General features: G+C 39.2%; 1 protein-coding gene across 2 annotated transcripts in view; it reads right to left on the bottom strand.

Annotated features, from left to right (window-relative positions):
* Nucleotides 1–1,941: 1,941 nt before the first annotated feature.
* atl1 (atlastin GTPase 1) overlaps nucleotides 1,942–24,586 on the bottom strand; it is an 83,971-nt gene continuing 61,326 nt past the window's right edge. The window contains exons 7-14 of one of the 2 annotated variants that reach the window (XM_063048600.1): nucleotides 24,451–24,543; nucleotides 20,452–20,590; nucleotides 20,140–20,267; nucleotides 17,605–17,661; nucleotides 13,833–13,904; nucleotides 12,418–12,849; nucleotides 8,427–8,441; nucleotides 1,942–4,486 (exon numbers count right to left, since the gene is read on the bottom strand). In XM_063048600.1, coding sequence (XP_062904670.1) covers nucleotides 4,379–4,486; nucleotides 8,427–8,441; nucleotides 12,418–12,849; nucleotides 13,833–13,904; nucleotides 17,605–17,661; nucleotides 20,140–20,267; nucleotides 20,452–20,590; nucleotides 24,451–24,543 — 1,044 coding nt within the window. In that variant the 3' untranslated portion in view covers nucleotides 1,942–4,378. The remainder of the gene's footprint in view (nucleotides 4,487–8,426; nucleotides 8,442–12,417; nucleotides 12,850–13,832; nucleotides 13,905–17,604; nucleotides 17,662–20,139; nucleotides 20,268–20,451; nucleotides 20,591–24,450; nucleotides 24,544–24,586) is intronic. The other variant, XM_063048611.1, reaches the window with a different exon arrangement.

The raw sequence follows: 24,586 nt of genomic DNA, 5'->3' as shown, positions 1-24,586 counted from the left end.
CAGGGGCCGGTGCTGGCTCAGCAATTGTTCACAATATACATTAACAGTCAAAGTGGCGACTGAGTGTAGTGTATCTAAATTTGCTGATGCTATTAAATTGAATGGAAAAGCAAATCGTGCAGATACGGAGAATCTGCAGAGAGATATAGATAGGTTAAGTGAGTGGACAAGGGTCTGGCAAATGGAATATAATGTTGTTAAATATGAGGTCAGCCACTTTGGAAGGAAAAATGGAAGAGCAGATTATTATTTAAATGGGAAAAAATTGCAGCTTGCTGCTGTGCAGAGGGACTTGGGAGTGCTTGAGCATGAATCGCAAAAAGTTGGTTTGCAGGTGCAGCAGGCAATCAAGAAGGCAAATGGGATGTTGGCCTTCATTGCTAGAGGGATTGAATTTAAGAGCAAGGAAGTTATACTGTAACTATACCGGGTACTGATGAGACCGCACCTGGAGTACTACGTGCAGATCTGGTCTCCTTACTTGAAGGATATACTGGCTTTGGAGGTGGTGCAGAGGAGGTTCACTAGGTTGATTCCAGAGATGAGGGGGTTAGACTATGAGGAGAGATTGAGTTGCCTGTGACAGTACTCGCTGGAATTCAGAAGAATGAGAGGAAATCTTATAGAAACATATAAAATTATAAAAAGGATAGATAAGATAGAGGCAGGAAAGTTGTTTCTAATGATAGGTGAGACTAGAACTAGAGGACATAGCCTCAAGATTCAAGGGAATAGATTTAGGATTGAGATGAGGAGGAGCCGCTTTTCCCAGAGGGTGGTGAACTGTGGAATTCTCTGCCCAATGAAGAAGTGGAGGCTACCTCAGTAAATATATTTAAGACAAGGTTGGATAGATATTTGCATAGTAGGAGAATTAAGGGTTATGGGGAAAAGGCAAGTAGTTGGAGATGAGTCCGTGGCCAGATCAGCCGTGATCTTTTTGAATGGTGCAGCAAGCTCAAAGGCCAGATGGTCTACTCCTCCTATTTCTTATGTTCACAATCAGTTCTTTCGTCTTGCTGACATTGAGTGCAAGGTTGTTGCTTTGACACCTCTCAACTAAATGATATATCTCGCTCCTGTACACCTTTTTGTCATCATCTGTAATTCTGCCAACAATGGTTGTACCATCAGCAAATTTACAGATGGCATTTGAGCTGTGCCTAGCCACACAGTCATGGGTGTAGAGAGAGTAGAGCAGTGGGCTAAGCACCCATCCCTGGGGTGTGCCAGTGTTGATTGTCATTGAGGTGGAGATGTTATTTTATCATAAATTTTTAACAACACATGTCTTATTTGATGTTTGAAATAGCAGTTTTCTCAGATTTTTACCCTGGGACCTTGATTTCAATCTCGCTAAAGGACTTTCAAATTGGCTAAAGGTGCATTGGTGTTTGTGAGAGCTGAAACTCAAGTGATCATAGAAAACTGGCATCTTATTCTGACTTCGATTCAAAGACTGGAACGCTGAATAATTTTACTTGTTACCATGACTTACATTTTGTGAGAACGTTTGTAAATGCTGTGGCAAACTGCTGGCACTTAGTCTAGTTCAAATCAGCAACTCCTACACAAAACACAGGTCTCAAACAGGTAGGTTGGCCTTTACCAGTGGATTATCCACTGGCTATAGGTAGCATTTAAAATCAAGGCTTCAAAGCATTAGCTATGGCTGTTAACATTTTGACCTCAACATTTCAGATGCAAGCAAACCTCTTGGCAGGTTTATATTGCTGAATCCAGTAAAGAAATTTTTTATTTTTTTAGTGTATATCAACAGACCAGGCCATTGGTTATTTCAAAACACAGTTATAAATGGTAACGAGGAGTTGAAGATTGTGTTTTGACAGACGTGCGATAGCTACTTCAACCTGAGGAACTGAAATACATTATTTAGACAGGAAGAGAATGGCTATGTGGAATAACTTAATGTTTTCATTAGCACAGTCTATGAATTGCAAAATGTAATATATCAAAGCTTTGAATAATTTGGCAAAGCAACTATGATCACTATAACACTAAGTTTTTATTTATCAAATGATTTAAGCAATTACAATAAGGCAAGAATAAATTGCAGTTTTTTTGCAATATAACAGTATTTACTAGAGTTTAACTGCATTTCAACTTTCTTATTTTCAAATGCTTTTTTTAAAAGTGCAAAGAATGACATTACACTATATAACCAGTTAAGAATTTAATATGCCACTTAACTTGGATCTATTTAGTTGGGAAGGAACATAGATAAAGCTCCAAATTTATGTTTTTCAGAAACAGCTAAGGGTCTTTTTTTTTCTTAAACAGCCTTACGATGGAGTATTGTTCCTGGTAAATCATCTCTGAAATTTGTTAGATAGTGGAGTAGTCTTAAGTCTCATGGCTCCTGTGAGTTGTGATGCTTTATGGCACATTTGCAATTTCTGGAGACCCATCAGCTGGGACTACGCAACTTATAATGTGGCCCAGGGAAAAAGTGGTGCAACTTTCATAATCATTTCATGTTTTTCTTAGTTTCTGCTATGTACGGTATGTCATAGCAAACATTTAATATGTTATAAATCTATTTTACCCTATATCCTGCCATTGACATCAGTAATCAGGCACAATTATTTCCAAATTTGTATCTATTTATAGATATAAGAAAATTAAAAGTAGCTGACATATCCAGAGAGTTGGGTCTACTACATAACATAACTTTAATAATAAAAATGATTTGACAGTCTTTAAAATGGGTATTATATGAGGATATCAAATAGGTGAAATCTATCAAGCTTGAACAAAATTTCATTTTTAATTTGTAAATTAGTGTTTAGAACTTAAAATTAGCTTTCCCATCCAATATAATAGTGAAAATGTCACAGTACTCAATATTTTCAGCAATTCAACTCTGATTAAGAATGAAATGCTAAATAACTCTCATCTACCTTCAACTCATGAACCTTGTTTGTAGTGATTTTGTTAAAGCAGGAAGTGGTGAAATAATCTGATTGCAACAGCAGAAGTGAATAGATAAACTTAGACAATGAGATGCTCAAATATTCTGCACATACTTACATTAAACTGTAAGAGTAGATATAAAATAGAAGTTTAAAAGGGAAAAGTGAAACTGTTATATTAAATGTTTTAATCCCCCCATCTAGCATGCAGCTAAGATTAACATCTCACAAAGGAAGCACTGCACAAATGAGAAAGAAAGTTTTTATTATGAATAGTTGATTGTGTTATAAAAATACTTCCTCATTATTTGTGCTTTAGATGGGCAAAGGTGTGGGTGGTGCTTTTATGTGAATGGAAATTATTGTTACTATGTATAGAAATCACTTAATCGAGATAGTGAATTTCTGCTAAAGGTCCACTAAATTTTGTAAGATAAACTCTCCAAAGATTTTTGGTAGCAATGTATAGACCAGAAAATAAACAGCACCAGGCTGCATACTCTTTAGCTGGAAACTGTTTAATTCTGATTTCATGTTTGTGCTGAACATTGAAATTCATCTGGTAAAACTGCACTGGGTTTGAGCTTTATAATCATACCAGGCTCTTCAGCCAGGCTTTCTGCCTCATTTCAAAAGATTTCATACCAATTTCCTTTTTACTTCAGATAATGTGTTTTTATTTTTCCCTCTGTAAAATCAAGACTTCACTTATGCGCAATAGCCATTATCTGCAGAATGAAAAGTAAAAACTTTTTAGAATAGAGCAGCTATTTGACGTGGATTTTATACATAGTGTATTTGTGCTCTGCACTAAAAGCAGCAATAGCTTATTGATCTGATTTTTGTTCAACAGCCTGTTTTGGCCTTAAATTGAAGAAGATGTACTTGCAATTAACTTTTTTTATATTGGGACATCCATACGGATCTGTTAAGTAAAATTATCCTAACATAATGTCACAAATTTATCATACGTTTGTAGAAATGTCTGTCACCACGAACAAAAATGACAATCTTTAAAATACATTGCAATCTGTTAACTGTAAAGACAACCTGCATTTTAAGACATGTTTTAACCTGAAACATTCAATAAATGTGCAATGCTGTAACAGAATATGGAAGTTCCTACGGAAGACAAACGTCCTGCTGTGTGAAAATGCCAATTGTTACTTAAAATAATTCTTAAAAATTACTGTATATTGATGGAAGAACATTTGACTCATCAACAGTTAACAAAATCATGCAAACTAGCACATCTTTACAGTACAATTCGCAACATAACTAAGTGAAAGCCAGCACAGTGTTCAAGTGTTGATATATGATTTCATTTAGTTTTAAGCTATCATTGGCTTTCCATTTATATAGCACTTCTTGGATTAGTGGCATGTGAATGCACAATAATAACCACAATTTTCCCTTGTGATTATACGCAAAGGAATCTGGTCGAATCATTTTTTCTTCTTGGTGTCTGCACTGGTTTCCGGTTGTGCTGCAAGGAAGGTGTGGTGATAAATGTGTCTGTGACTTGTAGCCGCATCATATAGCCTGAATAGAGCCTATATGGACACAAAAACATATTCGTTATCCATAAAGGAACCATGGTAGCAATATAATAGCGCATGGATTAAATAAAAGATTCTTGGGAATCTGTTTAAACCTCATTTTAAGCCCATTCACTCATAGGCATTTAATAAATGTTCTGTGTTATCATAACTATCTGGAGAACCATGTGCACATTGAATATCATGTCATTTTTATTTGGCATGCATCAGTGGATGGTGTCTTTTTCAAGCGCTAAAATGGTTTATTTTGTTTATAGCAAATTTGTGAAATCAGTAGTATTTTAAATGGATATTAATGTTCAGAATTATAAGAAAATGCACTTTAGTTTTGCTTCAGTGACTAATATAAAAAGTCATGCCTATTTATTTGAACCTAAGCAAAATATGTTCAAAATTTATATGATTAGACTAACCATTTCTGTTAGTTTGCTGCATTTATTTGAATATATATTCGAAGTTAATTGGTACAGCACAATGGGTAATAGTATTTAATCTATGGAAAGTCATGTGTCTAAGTTTTTGAAGGCTGAAGCTTAAGAGTTGTTAATTGGATGTTTATTTACTGGTCATCTTTTTGAACTTGTATACTGTAAACTGGTGCTTTATTTTATACATTGAGTGCTGCATGCCCTGCTAGCCAATAGCCTTGCCTTCAATATCGGTACAGTATTACATCTTAAATAAATGACAGAACTCATGGGATTTCCTATTCTGACTAGTTGTGTTCTCCTCCGATTGCAGTGTGGTCATATAAAGAGTTTGTTTTGCACGGTTGCTCAAGCTCTTTTAAAAAAATTCTTTTCAGCTTTTGTAAAACTAGAGCTTTCAGCGTAAAATTTAGATTTCTATCGTTTTGTGCATTAGACACTAATCACATTGTTAAATAATTTTACTACATCTAAGCATTTGTTGCCCTGTTCTGCCTTGCATTTTGAAATGAATAGAGAATTATTCAAGTATGATTTCTCCACAATCAAGCTAGCTGCACTGGCAATCTGTTGAAACTAATTTGACGAAGCAAGTTGTTCTTCTTGCTTAGTCAATAATATTTATATAATACTTAGTCAATAATAATTGGGCATTATCATAGCACACTTCCTGCTTTTTTAGTTTTTGTTAGCGTAAGAATCTCATTTGATAGCTACAGTAATTTAACTGCTTAATCATCTTAGTACCCTGACACAGCAGGAATGAAATATCTATTGCTGACTAATTTGCCACATTCTTTTACTTCCAGATTTTTGTTTTCCAGGATTTGAAGTTTGTTTTGCATGTTATTTAACTCACAGGAACATCAAAATGTTAATCAGAATTTCACTTATTTTTCATGATGTAGTCTTACTCCGGCAATTTACTCTCCCACAAACTTGAATTTAAGGTCCTGAGTTCTCACAATATGCCTACTTTGCTTGAGTGAAGTACAAGAAGCAAGGGTGAAACAAAGAGTAAGCTTCTCGGTAGTCTGCTGCAGAGCAATGCTGGTCCAAATTTGGAATCTAAATCATGGGTGACTTTGTGCAAAAGGAAGTTGAAAGGAAGTAGACTTGAAAGATTTTTTAAAATGTCTGTAATTATTGTCTTGGACGACTACAGCACAGACACACGCTGTTAGGGCCATCTTTCTGCCAACTACCTGCACCCAAGACATGTTAATGCCAAAATATGTGGCAAACCCTGCAGGCTGCCCCCAATGCATTCTTGGGTGTGTTTAGGTATGTGTGATAGGTAGATCTGACCGTAGCACCCCACATCTCTTACCCATGTGCTCATCCAAACTTCTCCTAAATGCTACAATTGAACCCCTCTCTACCATTTTAGCCAGCAGCTTATCCACGCTTACATCAACCTCTGAATGAAGTAATTCCTCCGAGACTCCCCCTAAATACTTCACTTTTCATCCAAAACCTATGACCAGTCTACAGGTCTGTATGCATTCACCCTAAGTATTTTGCATACTGCTGTTTGATCTCTCCTCATTCTCATGCACTGCAGGGAATTAAGTCCTAACCTATCTCTGTAACTCAAATCCCGACAACATCCATGTAAATATTTTCTGTACTTTTTCTAGCTTATTGATATGTTCCCTGTAGATAGGTGACCACAACTGCACACAATACTCCAAATTCAGCCTCACCCACATCTTATACAACTTCAACATAACATCCCACCTCCTATATTCAACAGGACATGGGATGCCAAGATTTCTGAGGGCCAATGTGCCAAAAACTCTCTTTAGGACCTTATCTACCTGTGAACCCATTTTCAAGGAATTGTGGATCTGTATTCCCAGGTCCACTGTTTCTCAGAGCCCTACCATTCACTTCAAGCCTTACCCTCCAAACTGCAACATTTTCAACTCATTTTCCCAGTTGGTCCAGACCACATTGCAAGCCTCGACAGCCTTTAGCGAGGTCCACTATGCTCCCAATTTTAGTGTCATCTGCAAATTTGCTTATAAAATTCAACATATTATCATCTAAATCATAAATATAGATAATAACAATGGACCCAGCGCCAATCCCTGCAGCGCAACTTTACTCTCAACCATCTACTACCACTAGTTTCTCACTAAACCAACATTAAATCCAATTTACTGCTTCATCTTGAATGCAAAGCAATTTAACCCCCTGAAATAGTCCCCCATGTGGGACTTTTACAAAGATCCTACTAAAGCAGACAATGACCACCAATTCCTCTTCATCAACCTTCTTGGTAACCTCCTCAAAAGCTCTAAGATTGGTTGGACATGACCTATCACAAACAAAGCCATGTTGACTATCCCTAATCACGTCTTGTCTATCCAAATAATGCCTTCTCATAATTTACTCATGACTGATGTCAAGCTCGGCAGCCTATAGTTTTCTGGTTTATTCTTAGAACCTGAAACTAATGAATAACTTTAGCTATTGTTCTGTCTTCTGGCTTTATGTTTTAAATGTCTCTGTTAAAGCCTCTGCACTAGCCTTCCACAAGGTCCAAAGGAACACCTTGTCAGAAACTGGGGAGTTATCACCTTAACCGTAATCCAGATACATTTAAGATCTCCCCCATCCTTTTTGGCTCCATGATCATCTTTTTTGACCACACTGATCATCGAGTGGACCAAATTTGTCCCTTGCAATCATTTTGCTTTTATTATAGCTATAGAACCCCTTGGGATTCAGTTTCACAGCAACCTCATTTCTTCTTTTAGCCCTTTTGATTTCTCTCTTTAGTGTTCTCTTGTATTTTCTATACCCCTTAGTACCTCAATAGATCCTAACTGCCTATACCTGATATGCACCTCCTTTTTCTTTACCAGAGCCTCAATACTCAATGTTTCCTAAACCTGTCACTCTTGCCTTTTGTTCTAACAGCAACAAACAGATTCCACACTCTCAGTATTTCACTTTGAAGGCCTCCCACTTGTCCAGCATCCCTGTGCACGTCTGCCAGATCCCTTCTGATGCCATCAGAATTGGCCTTTCGCCAGCTTGAAATCTTAACCTGAGGACCAGTCCTATCCTTCTCTCCATATTTACCCTGAAACTAACTCTTCTATCAGGCATGGTTAAATTAAATTTTCCTAATTTAGCTGAAATTCAGTGTTGGTTTATAGTATTTATTCAAAGCCTCCAAGAGCTGACCTAAAGGCCCAATATTAAACTCAAAAACTTAACTAATCCAATAATATCTTGTTGTAGCAATGTTTGTTCCTGAATGTATTCCAAATTGGTTACAAAATTCATTAATAATTTATGAGAATTCAATTTAAATGTTACTCAACATTCATAAAATGCCACTGTTTCACAAATAAGTTAACACCTTTATTTAAATATCTGCTGGAACATACTACCTGAAGCTGATTATACAAAAATAGATAATTGCAAATAGAGAATGGTGCCACACAGTAGCCTCAGCCTGCTAAGTGATGGTATAAAATATGAAATCTTACCTCATTGGTACTTCCCTATGGAATTGCAAAAAGGAAAGAAGAATATTGAAAGGACAAAGCTAATCTCAATATAAAAATGTAAAAATAGCAGGTGGAAGAACCAAAAACTAAGTACATGTTGCAATTACACAAAAGGTAGCTATCACAAGTTTAAATGAACAGATGTCATTGTACTGTACTAGATGCATCTACTGATTAACACACATTACACTGTCTGTTTTGACGTATATGTGACAAATAAAGCTAATCGTTTTACTTTTTTAAAAAACTGGCTGTTGGTTGTTCTTCCCCTCCAGTAGTCTATTCCTGATCCCTTGGTAGAAAATATTCAATAAAATTCTTTCTAGTAAGATTAATTATGATGGAGTGCAAGTTTAAATATCACTCCTTGTTTGGGTAAAAATCCAAAATCACATTTGTTGGAAGTCTTAATAGTGCAATTAATCAAATAAAAACACATTGAAGAAAATACACTTAACTGGTTTACAAAAATAACTATTTGTTTTTAAAGATTCATTGACATCTAACATGAGAATGGTGTGCATACGTGATATGGACCAACCAAATGCAATTGACGTATTTTCTTCCCACTGTAATTAATCCTGGAGGGCCTGGTATCTAGAAGGTCATCTCCAGTCATTAGTGCTAAATGTTCCAGATAATCATAGAAACACAGAAAATAGGTGCAGGAGTAAGCCATTCGGCCCTTCGAGCCTGCACCGCCATTCAGTATGATCATGGCTGATCATCCAACTCAGAACCCTGTACTAGCCTCCCCTCCATACTCCCTGATCCCCGTAGCCACAAGGGCCATATCTAACTCCCTCTTAAATATAGCCAATGAACTGGCCTCAACTGTTTCCTGTGGCAGAGAATTCCACAGATTCACCACTCTCTGTGTGAAGAAGTTTTTCCTAATCTCAGTCCTAAAAGGCTTCCCCTTTATCCTCAAACTGTGACCCCTCGTTCTGGACTTCCCCAACATCGGGAACAATCTTCCTGCATCTAGCCTGTCCAATCCCTTTAGGATTTTATACGTTTCAATCAGATCCCCCCTCAATCTTCTAAATTCCAACGAGTACAAGCCCAGTTCATCCAGTCTATCTTCATATGAAAGTCCTGCCATCCCAGGAATCAATCTGGTGAACCTTCTTTGTACTCCCTCTATGGCAAGGATGTCTTTCCTCAGATTAGGGGACCAAGACTGCACACAATACGCCAGGTGTGGTCTCACCAAGGCCTTGTACAACTGCAGTAGTACCTCCCTGCTCCTGTACTTGAATCCTCTCGCTATAAATGCCAGCATACCATTCGCCTTTTTCACTGCCTGCTGTACCTGCATGCCCACTTTCAATGACTAGTGTATAATGACACCCAGGTCTCGTTGTACTTCCCCTTCTCCTAATCGGCCACCATTCAGATAATAATCTGTTTTCCTATTTTTGCCACCAAAGTGGATAACTTCACATTTATCCACATTAAATTGCATCTGCCATGAATTTGCCCACTCACCCAACCTATCCAAGTCACCCTGCATCCTCTTAGCATCCTCCTCACAGCTAACACTGCCGCCCAGCTTCGTGTCATCCGCAAACTTGGAGATGCTGCATTTAATTCCCTCATCCAAGTCATTAATATATATTGTAAACAACTGGGGTCCCAGCACTGAGCCTTGCGGTACCCCACTAGTCACTGCCTGCCATTCTGAAAAGGTCCCGTTTATTCCCACTCTTTGCTTCCTGTCTGCTAACCAATTCTCTATCCACATCAGTACCTTACCCCCAATACCGTGTGCTTTAAGTTTGCACACTAATCTCCTGTGTGGGACCTTGTCAAAAGCCTTTTGAAAATCCAAATATACCACATCCACTGGTTCTCCCCTATCCACTCTACTAGTTACATCCTCAAAAAATTCTATGAGATTCATCAGACATGATTTTCCTTTCACAAATCCATGCTGACTTTGTCCGATGACTTCACCGCTTTCCAAATGTGCTGTTATCACATCTTTGATAACTGACTCCAGCAGTTTCCCCACCACCGACGTTAGGCTAACCGGTCTATAATTCCCCGGTTTCTCTCTCCCTCCTTTTTTAAAAAGTGGGGTTACATTAGCCACCCTCCAATCCTCAGGAACTAGTCCAGAACCTAACGAGTTTTGAAAAATTATCACTAATGCATCCACTATTTCTTGGGCTACTTCCTTAAGCACTCTGGGATGCAGACCATCTGGCCCTGGGGATTTATCTGCCTTTAATCACTTCAATTTACCCACCACCACTTCCCTACTAACATGTATTTCGCTCAGTTCCTCCATCTCATTGGACCCTCTGTCCCCTACTATTTCTGGAAGATTATTTATGTCCTCCTTAGTGAAGACAGAACCAAAGTAATTATTCAATTGGTCTGCCATGTCCTTGCTCCCCATAATCAATTCACCTGTTTCTGTCTGTAGGGGACCTACATTTGTCTTTACCAGTCTTTTCCTTTTTACGTATCTATAAAAGCTTTTACAGTCAGTTTTTATGTTCCCTGCCAGTTTTCTCTCACAATCTTTTTTCCCCTTCCTAATTAAGCCCTTTGCCCTCGTCTGCTGAACTCTGAATTTCTCCCAGTCCTCAGGTGAGCCACTTTTTCTGGCTAATTTGTATGCTTCTTCTTTGGAATTGATACTATTCCTAATTTCTCTTGTCAGCCACGGGTGCACTACCTTCCTTGATTTATTCTTTTGCCAAACTGGGATGAACAATTGTTGTAGTTCATCCATACAATCCTTAAATGCTTGCCATTGCATATCCACCGTCAATCCTTTAAGTGTCATTTGCCAGTCTATCTTAGCTAATTCACGTCTCATACCTTCAAAGTTACCCCTCTTTAAGTTCAGAACCTTTGTTTCTGAATTAACTATCTCACTCTCCATCTTAATGAAGAATTCCACCATATTATGGTCACTCTTACCCAAGGGGCCTCTCACGACAAGATTGCTAATTAACCCTTCCTCATTGCTCAAAACCCAGTCTAGAATAGCCTGCTCTCTAGTTGGTTCCTCGACATGTCGGTTCAAAAAATCATCCCGCATACATTCCAAGAAATCCTCTTCCTCAGCACCTTTACCAATTTGGTTCACCCAATCTACATGTAGATTGAAGTCACCCATTATAACTGCTGTTCCTTTATTGCACACATTTCTAATTTCCTGTTTAATACCATCTCCGACCTCACTACTACTGTTAGGTGGCCTGTACACAACTCCCACCAGCGTTTTCTGCCCCTTAGTGTTACGCAGCTCTACCCATATCGATTCCACATCTTCCCGGCTTATGTCCTTCCTTTCTATTGTGTTAATCACATTGGTACATAGGATTTTAGAAGCAGAGCAGATTATTTCTCTCTCTCTCTCCTTTTTCTCCCTCTGTCCCTCTGACTATACCCCTCGCCCATCCTCTCGGTTTTTCCCCCCCTCCCCCTTTTCTTTTTCCCCGGACCTCCTGTCCCATGATCCTCTCATATCCCTTTTGCCTATCACCTGTCCAGCTCTTGGCTCCATCCCTCCCCCTCCTGTCTTCTCCTATCATTTTCGATCTCCCCCTCCCACTTTTAAATCTCTTACTAGCTCTTTCTTCAGTTAGTCCTGACGAAGGGTCTCGGCCTGAAACGTCGACTGTACCTCTTCCTAGAGATGCTGCCTGACCTGCTGCGTTCACCAGCAACTTTGATGTGTGCTTCTCCACAGAAACTTTTTTTTTGCTGAGCCAGAGCCTACAACCTTGCATATGAAAGTTGATAATCTAATTAGTTAAATCATGATATCTGGTCACATAATGAGGTAATTCAAATCTAAACCATAATACTTCATTGACAAAGATTGTGCAGAAACATTCTGCATCATTAGCTTAAAGCTGTTGGTAATGGTTTTGTACTAGGATGAAAACAATCTGTCCCAGCAATAGTCAATTGTACTAGAACACAAGAGAATCTGAAGAACACTTACCTGGTCCCATAAGGCTCCTGCTACTTGATCTATGACAGCTCCAAGCTCTCTGTATTCTCCAGAGTATCTAATATATGCCCATGTGCACAAAGTAATGAGAGCTAACCCCATTATCATATTGCACAGGCTGGCTATAATGTCCACTCCAATGAACCCTGTGACTCCAGCTATTACATACATAATAAATATCACCACAAACAAAGTGGCAGGTGTACGTGCTGCGTGGAATATATTTTTACTATCGTTGTGTTTGATGTAGTTAATGTATAACTCGTCAACTTCATTCTCCAGCTGCTGTAAGTAGCGGCGACTGAACTCCTCTCCTCCCATCTTCTTAACTCCACGGAATAATCTGACAGCTTCTTCTCGAAGCTCCAAGTGCTTGTTCTGGAGGTCAGTAGGCGCAAGAAATGGTCTATCCCCTCCACAGACCTACGGGATAAAAAGGCATTTCAACTAAACAGGAATAGAGGTGGACAGAAGGGAGTGAGCGAAATCAGCACAAGACTTAATTTGCAATGTTAATCTAAAACCTGACCATGTGTTAACAATGATACCAAGGCTGCAAACTTCCTGGTTCAGTTTTGCACAGCTGCAGAGGAAAAGCACTGATGGCATGGAAACAAAGCTAGTGACAAGCGCTAATGATGATGGCTTTAACCTTAATATGTAGGCGAAGGAGACTTCTGCTCATCTGGTACTGACCGGGTGTCTGCAAACAGTGTGAGACAGCTGAGTGGTGACAAAAAGTAGAGCTGATGAAGGGAAGATGAGATTCATCAGTACACACGTAGAAAATGGTACCATGTCTTCAGATGGCATTGTCATAGGACAGCACGTAGATGCTTGAGTGATAATTGTGTGTTTGCGGGAAGAAAGCTGGTGAGTCTATGACTGTGGGATAATGAACGGGAACAAAATGAATATTCTCGACCATTCACAGCATGTAATTACTGGCAGTGCCCTTATAAAGAGCTTTCATTTAGCACTTTTCACAACTTCAGGATATCCTGGTGTTGTATATACAAAGTTCATTTTAAATGTAGTCAGAATTGACATCATAGATTCTAGTTCCCACACCCACTTTTTACATCTTTAAACAACTTGGTTAGTGGAGCACAAGTACATAGTACAAGTTGTAGATTGAATAAATGGAATTAAATTAAATTTGACTAAGAGGAAAACTAATTGATTAATTAGCAACGTAAAATGCTAGTCGCATAATCTGCTAATCAGCTACAGCATCATCCAGTTCTAATGGTTACCTGGGAATCTGGCCAAGTAGATTAAGTTAACTAGATTCAGACACATTTTTTTAATGCAAATCTCTTCCCAATTGCAGTATTAAGTTTTGTTATTCAAAGGCTGACACTTTAACCAGAAAAAAACTTGATAGAGTGATGTAGACTCCTTACCTCCTCCATTTTTTTACTGTACAAGTCCTTGGCTGCTGCTACAGCTGCTAAATTGTTGGCTTCTGCTGTGGCCTTAATTATATGGAAGGATAAACAGACTGGTTAGATGAACTGGCAATGTTTTGACAGTGTGTACTGAATAAACAATGGATCTCAATGAATCGATAAAATTAATATTAAACTTGTTGAATTCCCTTGGGTTAATTCACTGAAATGATAAAATATTTTTGCCCTCTTAGCCACCTGAGATAATATCATCAGAGTCAGGTTTAATTTGCTGTTTTGTGGCAGCAGGACAGAACAATACAGAATAAAGAAGTATAAACTACAAGTAGAAATATATTTACAAAAATTAAATTATGCAAAAGGAGTGGAAAAGAAATACAGAGGTAGTGCTAAAGGTTAACTTGCAGGTTGAGTTGGTGGTGAGGAAGGCAAATGCCATGTTGGCATTCATTTCAAGAGGTCTAGAATACAAGAGCAGGTATGTGATGCTGAGGCTTTATAAGGCACTGGTGAGGCCTCACTTTGAGTATTGTGAACTGTTCTGGGTTCCTTATCTAAGAAAAGATGTACTGGCATTGGAGAGGATTCTGAGGAGGTTCGCAGGATGAACCAGGAATGAAAGGGTTATCATACGAAGAACGCTTGATGGCTCTGGGTCTCTACTCGCTGGAATTCAGAAGGATGAGGGGGGAATCTCATTGAAACCTTTGAATGTTGAAAGGCCTAGACAGAATAGATGTGGAAAGGACGTTTCCCATGGTGGGGGAGTCCAGGGCAAGAGGGCACAGCCTCACGAGAGAGGGGTGTCCATTTAAAATAGAGGAGTGGTGAAATTTCTTTGGTGAATTTGATGAATTTATTACCACAGGCAGCTGTGGAGGGCAGGTTGTTGGGTGTATTTAAGGCAGAGAGTGATAGGTTCCTGACTGGACACAGTATCAGAGGTTACAGGGAGGTTGGGGAGAGGGGCTGAGGAGGGGGAAAAAGGATCAGCCATGATTGAATGATGGAGCAGACTCAATGGGCCAAATGGCCTAATTCTGCTCCTATGTCTTATGGTCTTATGTTCATGGGTATATAGTCCATTCAGAAATCTGATGGCGGAGGGGAAGAATGTTGAGTGTGTGTCTTTAGGCTCCTGTACCACCTCCTTGATGGTAGAGGGCATGTCAAGGGTGATGGGTGATGGGGTCCTTAACGATGATGCCACTTTTTTTGAGGCATCACCTTTTGAAGATGGCCTTGATGTTCAGAACACTAGTGCCCATGATGGAGTTAGCAACTTCTGCAGCTTTTTCCAATCTCGTGCGGTGGTCCCTCCATACCAGTGATACGACCAGTTAGAATGCTCTCCACGCTGCATCGGTAGAAATTTGCTAGTCTTTGGTGACATTTAAATCAGTAATGCAGACGTACAAACCCAGATAAAATATTTTTTCTAATTTAAGAGATTCAAGATTCATTTATTATCAAATAATGAATAAATTATACAACCTTGAGATTCGCTTGCTCACAGGTAGCCACAAAGCAAGAAACCCAAAAGAACCCAATTAAGGAAAAAACAAGAATGAAAATAAAAATAAAAGATCAACACTTGATTCACAAGAGAAAGAAAAAAAAACATATGGAAACAATTGAAGCAAACAACAGCATTCTGAACCAAAATTGAGTCCTCAGATCTGAACCTCAGAACAGCCTGAAGTAGGCCCAAAGCCTTACCTATCAGTTGATCATATTAGTGGGTATGGAGCACAGCAGCCGGAGTGATCCACCCTCACTATGTTTCGTAGAATACTGTGCAACTGTCCCATTGTGAGGTGGTGGGTAGATGTCACCATAACAATTCACTGCCATAAGGAATTCAGGCAGAACAGGTTCATCAGAGAATCTCTTTTGCTAACTACCATTACTTTTCACACTCACGTTGATGATGGTGAAAAGGTCTCTCTCTGTAAAGGCTGAACAGAAGAATGACTCCAGGAACTAGCAACAGCAGAGGAAATGGCGTGAATTTGGCCCCCATCATTTCTAGGTAGGAGGAGAAGGATGGGAAGTGCCATTGAAGGAGCCTTTGTCGAAGTTCTTGAACTCTGAATGGTGTCAGGCTTCTTTAGTGTTGTGGAGCTGTTTTTAATCCATTTTCCTATGATTTTAACCTGGTTTTGCAGGCAACCACTATACTACATTAGATAAACAAGCACTTTTGCTGACTCTAATTGAGTTTTGCATCAAAATATAGATAAAGAGTGATATAATTTCAAGCAAAGTCTTGAAAATTACAATTGATTCAGAAACTATAATGTATTACTAACAAGAATTGAAGATGCTTAATATAATTTGTGAGGGAAAAAAATGTGTCCTGTTTCCACTTCTGCATGGCCTAATCTAGTTCTGCGTTTCTCAAGTACAGAAGAATAATTTCTTAACTCAGGGCAAATTAATGGACCTTATTTTCAATTTAACCCAGTCAGCCTGGTAAGTCATAACGTGCCATTTAGTAAACTTGGAGAAGAAAATTTGGATGATTATGTCTTAATGTAGATATATTTTCATCTCCAGGAATCACTATCAAGCTAATCATGCTAAATGGGTTTCTAAGTGGTCTCTAGATATTCTAGCTATTCAGTAGGATATTCAATAGCTCTCTAGATATTCAGTAGGAGTGTTGACAAATCTGAACATCAATTTTCACTGGTAATACAATTCCTTTAATTACATCATTTATGTCTTCAAGCAGTTTAATTATTGTTTATATTTCCTTTTACATAGTATTCATATCTGTTTGATACTGCTGTAACAATTGTAATGGACATTCATTACTGTCAAATCAAGGATAGTCTAACTTAAGACCAATTGTTAAGGAATACGGATGCATTACAGCAAGGTTGTACATGGTGCCACTGCCAGTGTCCAATTTTAGGAACCACCACTAGGTGGCATCTGAGCATTGGAAGGGATTCAGCATAAAACACTGTAAATAGTGCTTCAGTGAAAGGACCCTTTGCAGACTTTCCAGTTTGGGGTAGTATCACCATTCAATTTCTGACCTTTGTTAATTAAATGTCTCTCAAATTACAGTAATTTATTAATGTTACCTTAATCTCTGTTTTGAGTTCTGCACTGCAATTATATTTAGGAGGCAAATTTATGAACCCATCTTTAGATACACTCTTTCTAGCCTCTCCCAAGTTTGCCAGTTCCCTAGTCCATTTAGCAACTGGTAAAAAGTTTAAGGTAAGAGGGGAGAGATTTTAATATTATTGTATTGGGCCTGGGGCTTGCCTGTGTGTCACTGGTCACCTGACAGCCTAATATAATTACTACATGGTGGAGAATTCCCATGCACTTCCCCTTTTGCCTGTAACACCTCCCATCCCCCTCCCCCTCCCTCTTCCAACTGAAAGATGCTTGATGTTCTTATACATTTGTTTGGAGCATCAGAAAGGATTAATTAGAATGCCAGTGAAATGAACTAGCTCTTTCCTGATGCTTGGCTCCACTTAGAATGTTACAATTTGCTGCATCTACAAAATACAGAGTGTATTTTCAAAAAGTTTACACAAGGACTAAATGTTATTACATTCTAATTTAATCTGGATTTGTAAACCATTGCTTTGCAAGACTGCAAAGCAAAACATGAAACTTGTATCGTACTTTGACTAATACAACTGCGAAATCAGTTGACATCATACACAATGTAAAAGATAACATCAAGAGCAAGTAACTTTAACTTGCACAAGATGACTTTGTAACTGAGTTACACTACCTGTAACATAGACTTGGGATGTGGCAGTTCTTCCCCTTGATAAATCTTTATGTATGCCTGTAATAAAATAATTTAAACAAAATGTAAAGTTTATAGTAATTAAATTGATATGTTCGGTGTTCAACATGACTCAGAGATAATGACAGACATCAGATTTCACTGTGATACCCTGATCACTCAGAGAGTTAATTCTGTCAGTAATTCTCCAATACAGAAAGGTAGTTCCTGGTTCAGTTGTTGCCGTCTACTAAAACACCGGACGCACATACTGCTGACAGCTTCACACGCATAATGATTAATGAAGACTCATAATTAATGATTAATGAAGACTCACTACAATTATGAAGAGACTGCTGCTGCATTTTTAAAATATTTTGTTCATTTTTCAGAGTTTGATACCAATGATATCCTACTTTTGGGAGACAATAACTCCATTAAATATCCCCATTTGTGCCTAAAGAGATGTGCTTTCTATGGTCTCTGTAGTGGCAAATCAAACAATTGCTGCTGCCAGCAACTCTACAGCGTTGTTACTCCTGCAGGATGTGCCCTCACTCCTGTAGCGATTGCCCCAAAAGTCAAGGATATCCGTTATTAGTAATTAGCAAACATACAATCTTGAAGCGATGATACTTAAAGTGTGCCCAAATGTATGCTAAGCATAATTGGGTGGTCAGAAAAAGATATGACCTCCATCGACCCCAGCTACTATAAACTGCAAAGAAGAAAGCATGAATACGTAACTTAACCCCTTCGTCTTTACCATGCCCCCACTCATGTGACAAGTTATCCTAATAAACATAATAAATGCACAACACAGAATACAATGTAGATAGAGAACAGTCTCTTTTTACTTACTGTTTACATAATGACATCAATACATAGTCAGCTTTCAATGATAGCCAACATTACTTCTCTATCAGTAAAACCACAGCCTAAAGGTTCAGCATTAGTAACTTGAAAAGTATTGCTGAGAACAATAACCCACATTACTAATATTTTCCATCGCCTCCTCATTTGCTTCCACTAGCTGGGCTTCATAGGTTCCAATTTACACCATTTTCTTTGGCTTTCATGCCGCAGGTCAATATTCCCTCTAAGGTGTCCGCGCACACACATCTTTTGCTACTAGCGCACAAAGGAGTTTAAACTGCGCACAAAAAGTTGTCACCCTCTACCTCGTTTGCATGTTACGTATATTTCACGATCGTACATAATCACATTTCCTTTTCCAGTTTCTGATGTGGATGGTGTTAACAACGTGAAACTTGCGATGATTTGTCTGCAAATTTTAGACAAAGCTTATTTATATTGTTTTTATTGAAGAAATTATTCAGGTGCAGATGTTGTTGTCACTGGGTAAAACGTTGCACAGCACAAGATTTTTGCACACACTGGTCGTTCCAAATTAGAGGGAACATTGCCGCAGGTATTAGAAACAAACAGGAAAACCCTTACAGGAAATTATCTTTTTTGCCTCTGCTCTGGAACTTTGTCAAATAGCCATTCAACTTTGCTGGTAATCACCTAATATGTATTCAAAAGTAATGCAGCCTTAAAATAATATAGATTAGCTATATGCTGGGGGTGGAAGCTGGGAGGCAATAGGTGGAAGAGATAAAAGGGTTTAAGTAATTGACTTGATTTAAAGCGGAGGTTGATTTTTTTTTAATTAGTAAGGCTGTCAGATTTTACAGGCAGAAAGCAGGAGAATGGGGTTGAGAGGGAAAATAAATTAGCCCTGATCAAATGGAGAGACCTGTTGGGCTGAATGGCATAATTCTGCTCCTATGTCTTATGGTCTTACGGTAATTTTATTGTCTCCACCATCAATTTTCACAACCTATTCAAAGTGCTTAGGTGGTCATAGTCTGCTTGTTTCATCCATTCCCTCCATCCACAATACTCACTGAATGAAGCAAATCCCTCATTCCCTACTATATTTTACACTTTTAGTTTCAGGTTGATCCCTGATTGAGTAAAGTGTTCTACTCCTGAGGAAGTCCCTTGTGAAGAGCAATTCTAGTCACCAATAAATTGCTGCTCTGTTTCCCCCCATTCCCAGCTTCCAGTTATTACTTGCCCTCATCTACCAAACTTCTAGACCAAGAACTGCATTCAACACACAATTTTAATCATTCCTTTATATGCTTCTACCTAATTTTCACCTATGCACATGTCCTACACATTCAGATTTATTTATCACATGTACATGAAAACACAGTGAAGTGTGTCATTTGTGTTAACAACCACCACCCCCAAGGATGTGCTGGGAACAGCCCACATTCCCGTGCCAACACAGTATACCCACAATGCTCGGCAAAACACAACAAGCCACAAAACAATACCAGCAAAACAAGGCCCTTTCCTTCCCTCCACTCCCCACTGCCCACACTACATAGACAACAAGAAAACGTTTATCATGTAATGTTCTCAAAAAGAGCATTAAGAATGCAAGATTAGAACATTTAGATAAAAATTAACTTTTTAAATTATGTTACCAATTTAAAGCAAAAGCATCATTTGACGTTTTACCTTGAAATATTCCACAAGTCCTCGGCCAGTAATTTTATTCCCGTTAATTTCTTTCAACTCAAGGTTCTCAGGACAAAGAAGCCAGGAAACGAGAACTTTCAGATGTTTTATAAACTCTTCGTCGATCTCTGAGCAAAATAAAGAATTTGATTAAAAGTATACATTTTATGTTTCTACTAATTACATTTCCACAGATGTGCAATGCAAGGTATTAAAAAGCTTTACATTTTAGATATCGTTTAAATATCATCTGCTGAGAAGCACCTGGAGAAAGTGAGCACTATAGTATCCCACTGCAGGCTGAATCACTACCTTGTATACGTCCATCAAAGTTGGGATTGGTCGCCACTTTCAAGCCAGGGTGTGGCATTAGGAAGCAGGAGATGTTTGTAAAACAGGAATAAATGTGCTTCCTGACATTTTGTAGCTCCTCGTGCTGATTTTCTGAAATCTGGAATATGTTTGTAAAGGAGGGAAAAAGTCAATTATGGTACATAATTTGGCACCTTGAATCCATAAATAATTCAACACAATTTCTAAGTGCATGAACCTTGATGTTAACACAAGAAAGCAGCAAAGGGATGCAGATTTAATTAGGAGAAACACTGGCACGTACGTACACACCCAGGCGTACTGAAGACGTGGAATGATCTGTAAATCATTTTACTTCTCCGCTCTGCAGGTCGCTCAATTATCCCAAGTTCTGACCAAAGTCTCACAAAGGTGAAGCATAACCTCCCTACGTCTGCATTCAGAGATGAAGTCCAATGTCCCATATGCTGCCACCTTCAAGGATCTATGGACTTGTACTCTGAGGTCTTTCTGTTCCTCGATATTCTGAAGGTCCCTGCCATTATTTTCAAAACCTTTGACTTGCTGTTAAAGTGCAGATGGTGGCTAATAACAAATTTCACTTTATGATAAGGATTTTTTTCCCTTTTTTTCTTTCTTTTCCAAACAGCTTTGATTTGGTAGTGGGTTTAGATTTTTTTCTGTATAATAAAATTATTACATTTCAATATTACGATTTAAATTAATTTACATGAATACAGGGTAACGTGATTGCAAGTGTGATTCTAATACAATGTATTTGGTATTATTTTATCTTTTTTTTGATTTATAATATGTATCTTCTTGTACTCTGTATTCTTATATGTAGAAACTAATAAAAATATTGAAAGAGAGAGATATTCTGAAGGTCCCTGCCACTCATGGTGGTGTCTGCTATCCTCATGTCATAATGTCTTATGAATGTGTCTTGGCCTCACCACATTTCCAGTGAGTGCTTTCATTACTTTCCAGCAAATAACACGCAGACAGGATACAGCCTAGGCAAAGAACTTCATGCACCTTCACTCTCCGATTACTGGTGAGTCACCCTGATTTTGCAGAGCGGTTCCTTACATCTTCACATTGGGAACAATATAGTGCATTGTTTTCCTGCTAAACATCATTAGGTTTTCTTTGATCTTTCTGAAACTACACAGTCCTCAGCTGCACCGGTTTACATAATGATATTTACATTTGTTTAGTCAGGTAGTGCAACGGCCTCTCTACTGCAGCCTGCCAAGCTTCCAAATGCTCACGGTGTAAAGTCTGACATCCAGGCAGTGAATGCTGCTACAGTCTGGCTGAGTTCTTGTTCAATCACCTACTTCCTTTCTCACACAGGTTTCTAATGGGTTACATCTCATCGGTTACCAGCTTAGAAATTAACTATGTAGGAATGTGAACACGCTTGTGGGAAAATGTTATTATCACTTTTTTTATAATCAGGAACCACTGACTTCTGCAGCCCACTCAGAGTGACTGTTGGCATCACAGTAGCCTCTCTTACAAGTGCCATTCTTCTCCAGCGACTACGTTTAGAGGGGTGGCCTGGTCTAGGCATCGTGGCTGTGGTTCAGAAAACTGGATCAATTTTGTAGGTCCCCGCTGATCTCCTAGGAACTGCTTTCTGTTTTAAGTGCAACACCTTAACCTGAATCCTATGAGCAAGCCTTCTGCCCATGTTCTTAGCTACAGAACAAGGTGCTGAGGAAGGAGGAACGTTTCCAACAGAAGGCTGCCTGGTCACTTGAGTTCTAAAGTCATAAACATTCTAGTGATAACACCTCACATGGTCAACCAAATAACAAGGAACGGAGGCAAAAGAAAAAGCAACATCAGGAGATGGAGTCAGCTCTCTCAAACGGGAATAACAACTTCCCACCTCTCACCCTAGAAGGATGAAGTATCACAGCTAAAATCCAACAAAGCTGCTGGCATAGATGGGATTCTTAATGAATTCCTTAAACATCTTAGACCTAAAGCGCTCCATGGGCTTCTGTTCCTTTTTAACTGTTCCCTAAGATCATTAAAAATACCTAAAAAGTGGAGAAGAGCCAAAGTTGTTGCTCTCCTAAAACCCAATAAAGACCCCAACATTCCTAAAAATTACACCGATTTCCTTGCTCTGCACCCTCTGTAAACCCTACGAGAGATTCATGCTGAAAAGAATATCCCCCTTAGTCGAAGATCTTCTAACACCAGACCATGCCGGGTTCAGGCCAGGCCGCTCTTGCTGCGATCAAGTCCTGAACTTAACCCAGTATATTGAGGATGGCTTTGAAATTGAACAAATTACGGAGGCAGTATTCATTGACTTAACAGCAGCATACGACACTGTGAATCACAGAGGCCTTCTACTGAAATTATTTAAAATGTTAAAGAACAAAACCACAGTCAAAGTAATAAGAAGCCTCCTAGAAAATCGCAGATTTTATGTAGAAATGAATGGAATTAAGAGTAGGTGGTGTCCACAAAAGAATGGACTACCATAGGGACATACATCAAAGTTGCTGGTGAACGCAGCAGGCCAAGCAGCATCTATAGGAAGAGGCGCAGTCGACGTTTCAGGCCGAGACCCTTCGTCAGGACTAACTGAAGGAAGAGTGAGTAAGGAATCCCTTACTCTTCCTTCAGTTAGTCCTGACGAAGGGTCTCGGCCTGAAACGTCGACTGCGCCTCTTCCTATAGATGCTGCTTGGCCTGCTGCGTTCACCAGCAACTTTGATGTATGTTGCTTGAATTTCCAGCATCTGCAGAATTCCTGTTGACTACCATAGGGATCAGTCCTGGCACCTCTACTATTTACTGTTTACGTAAACGACCAACCAACCTTTCCTAACACGCGCAGGTTTATCTATGCAGACGACCTATGCATAGCAACACAAGCTAACTCCTTCCAAGAAGTTGAAGTACAACTTACAGCAATCCTCGAAGCAATGAAGCAGTATAATGAAAAATGGTCTCTGAACCCAAATCCATCCAAAACTCAAGTATGTCCATTCCACCTGAGGAATCGAGAAGCAGCTTGGAAACTCAAGATCTTCTGGTGTGGGAAGGAGCTCCAACACCATCCGACTCCAATTTACCTGGGCGTGACACTGGATAGGACGCTCTCATTTGCCACCCACATCCAAAAACTCCAAGGGAAAGTTGGCTCTCTCAATTCTGTCTTGAAAAATTAGCAGGCACGAAATGGGGAGCTAATGCTCACACACTTAGATCAACTGCCCTAGCACTCTGCTATGCACCTGCAGAATACTGTGCACCTGTGTGGGGCAGATCAGCCCATGTGAAGAAAACAGACCCATTGCTTAACAAAGCCTGCCGAATAATCACGGGCACACTGCGCCCCACACCCACTAACATCATTTACAGACTTGCAACCATTGCTCCCCCAGAGATTCGAAGACACACTATAACAAAAATTGAAAAAGGTAAACAGAACTCGGATCCATGGTACCCACTACATCATCATATGCCAGTTTCCAACCACCTAAAATCGAGGAAAAGCTAAGCTATAGTCGAGGAACTACCACACGCAATATCCCCCCTACAGGATTGACCTCTGGCAACAAACAGAAGCCAGAACCCCACCAAACAATACAGTGCAAGACCCCACAGAAATGTTGCCAGACGGGGCACTGCTTGACAGACGAAAATGGTGCACTCTCAACAGAGCAAGAGCGGGAGTTTGTAGGACGGGAGATAATATGGTGAAGTGGGGTTTAAAGACCAGTGAATCCTGTGAGTGTGGTGAAAGGGTGCAGAACATTGAACATGTTCTGCGCAACTGCCCACTCTCACCTGATTTAGGTGACACTGACCTGCTCGACATCAACCAAGCAACACTGGAGTGGCTGGCTATCTGGTGTGACGAGCTATGAAATGAACCTCACCTCACATCTACTTTTATTCAGTGTAACCCTAGTGCTGCCCTCAGCTCTAAGTTATTTACAATCAACTAGATTGTCCTGCACAAACCTTCAGACGTTTCTCCAGGAACTTGATTCCTCCATTACGACCGTAGTTGAATTCATATGGAAAACTCCAATCACGAACTAGAAATATGAGAGACTGTACATTCAAAAAAAAAAGAGGATATCTTTAGTCTGAGAGC

The sequence above is a fragment of the Mobula hypostoma genome, chromosome 1, assembly GCF_963921235.1.
Source record: "Mobula hypostoma chromosome 1, sMobHyp1.1, whole genome shotgun sequence".
NCBI lineage: Eukaryota > Metazoa > Chordata > Chondrichthyes > Myliobatiformes > Myliobatidae > Mobula > Mobula hypostoma.
The sequence above is the reverse complement of the archived record's forward strand: the minus strand, read 5'-3'. Positions and strand labels throughout refer to the sequence as shown.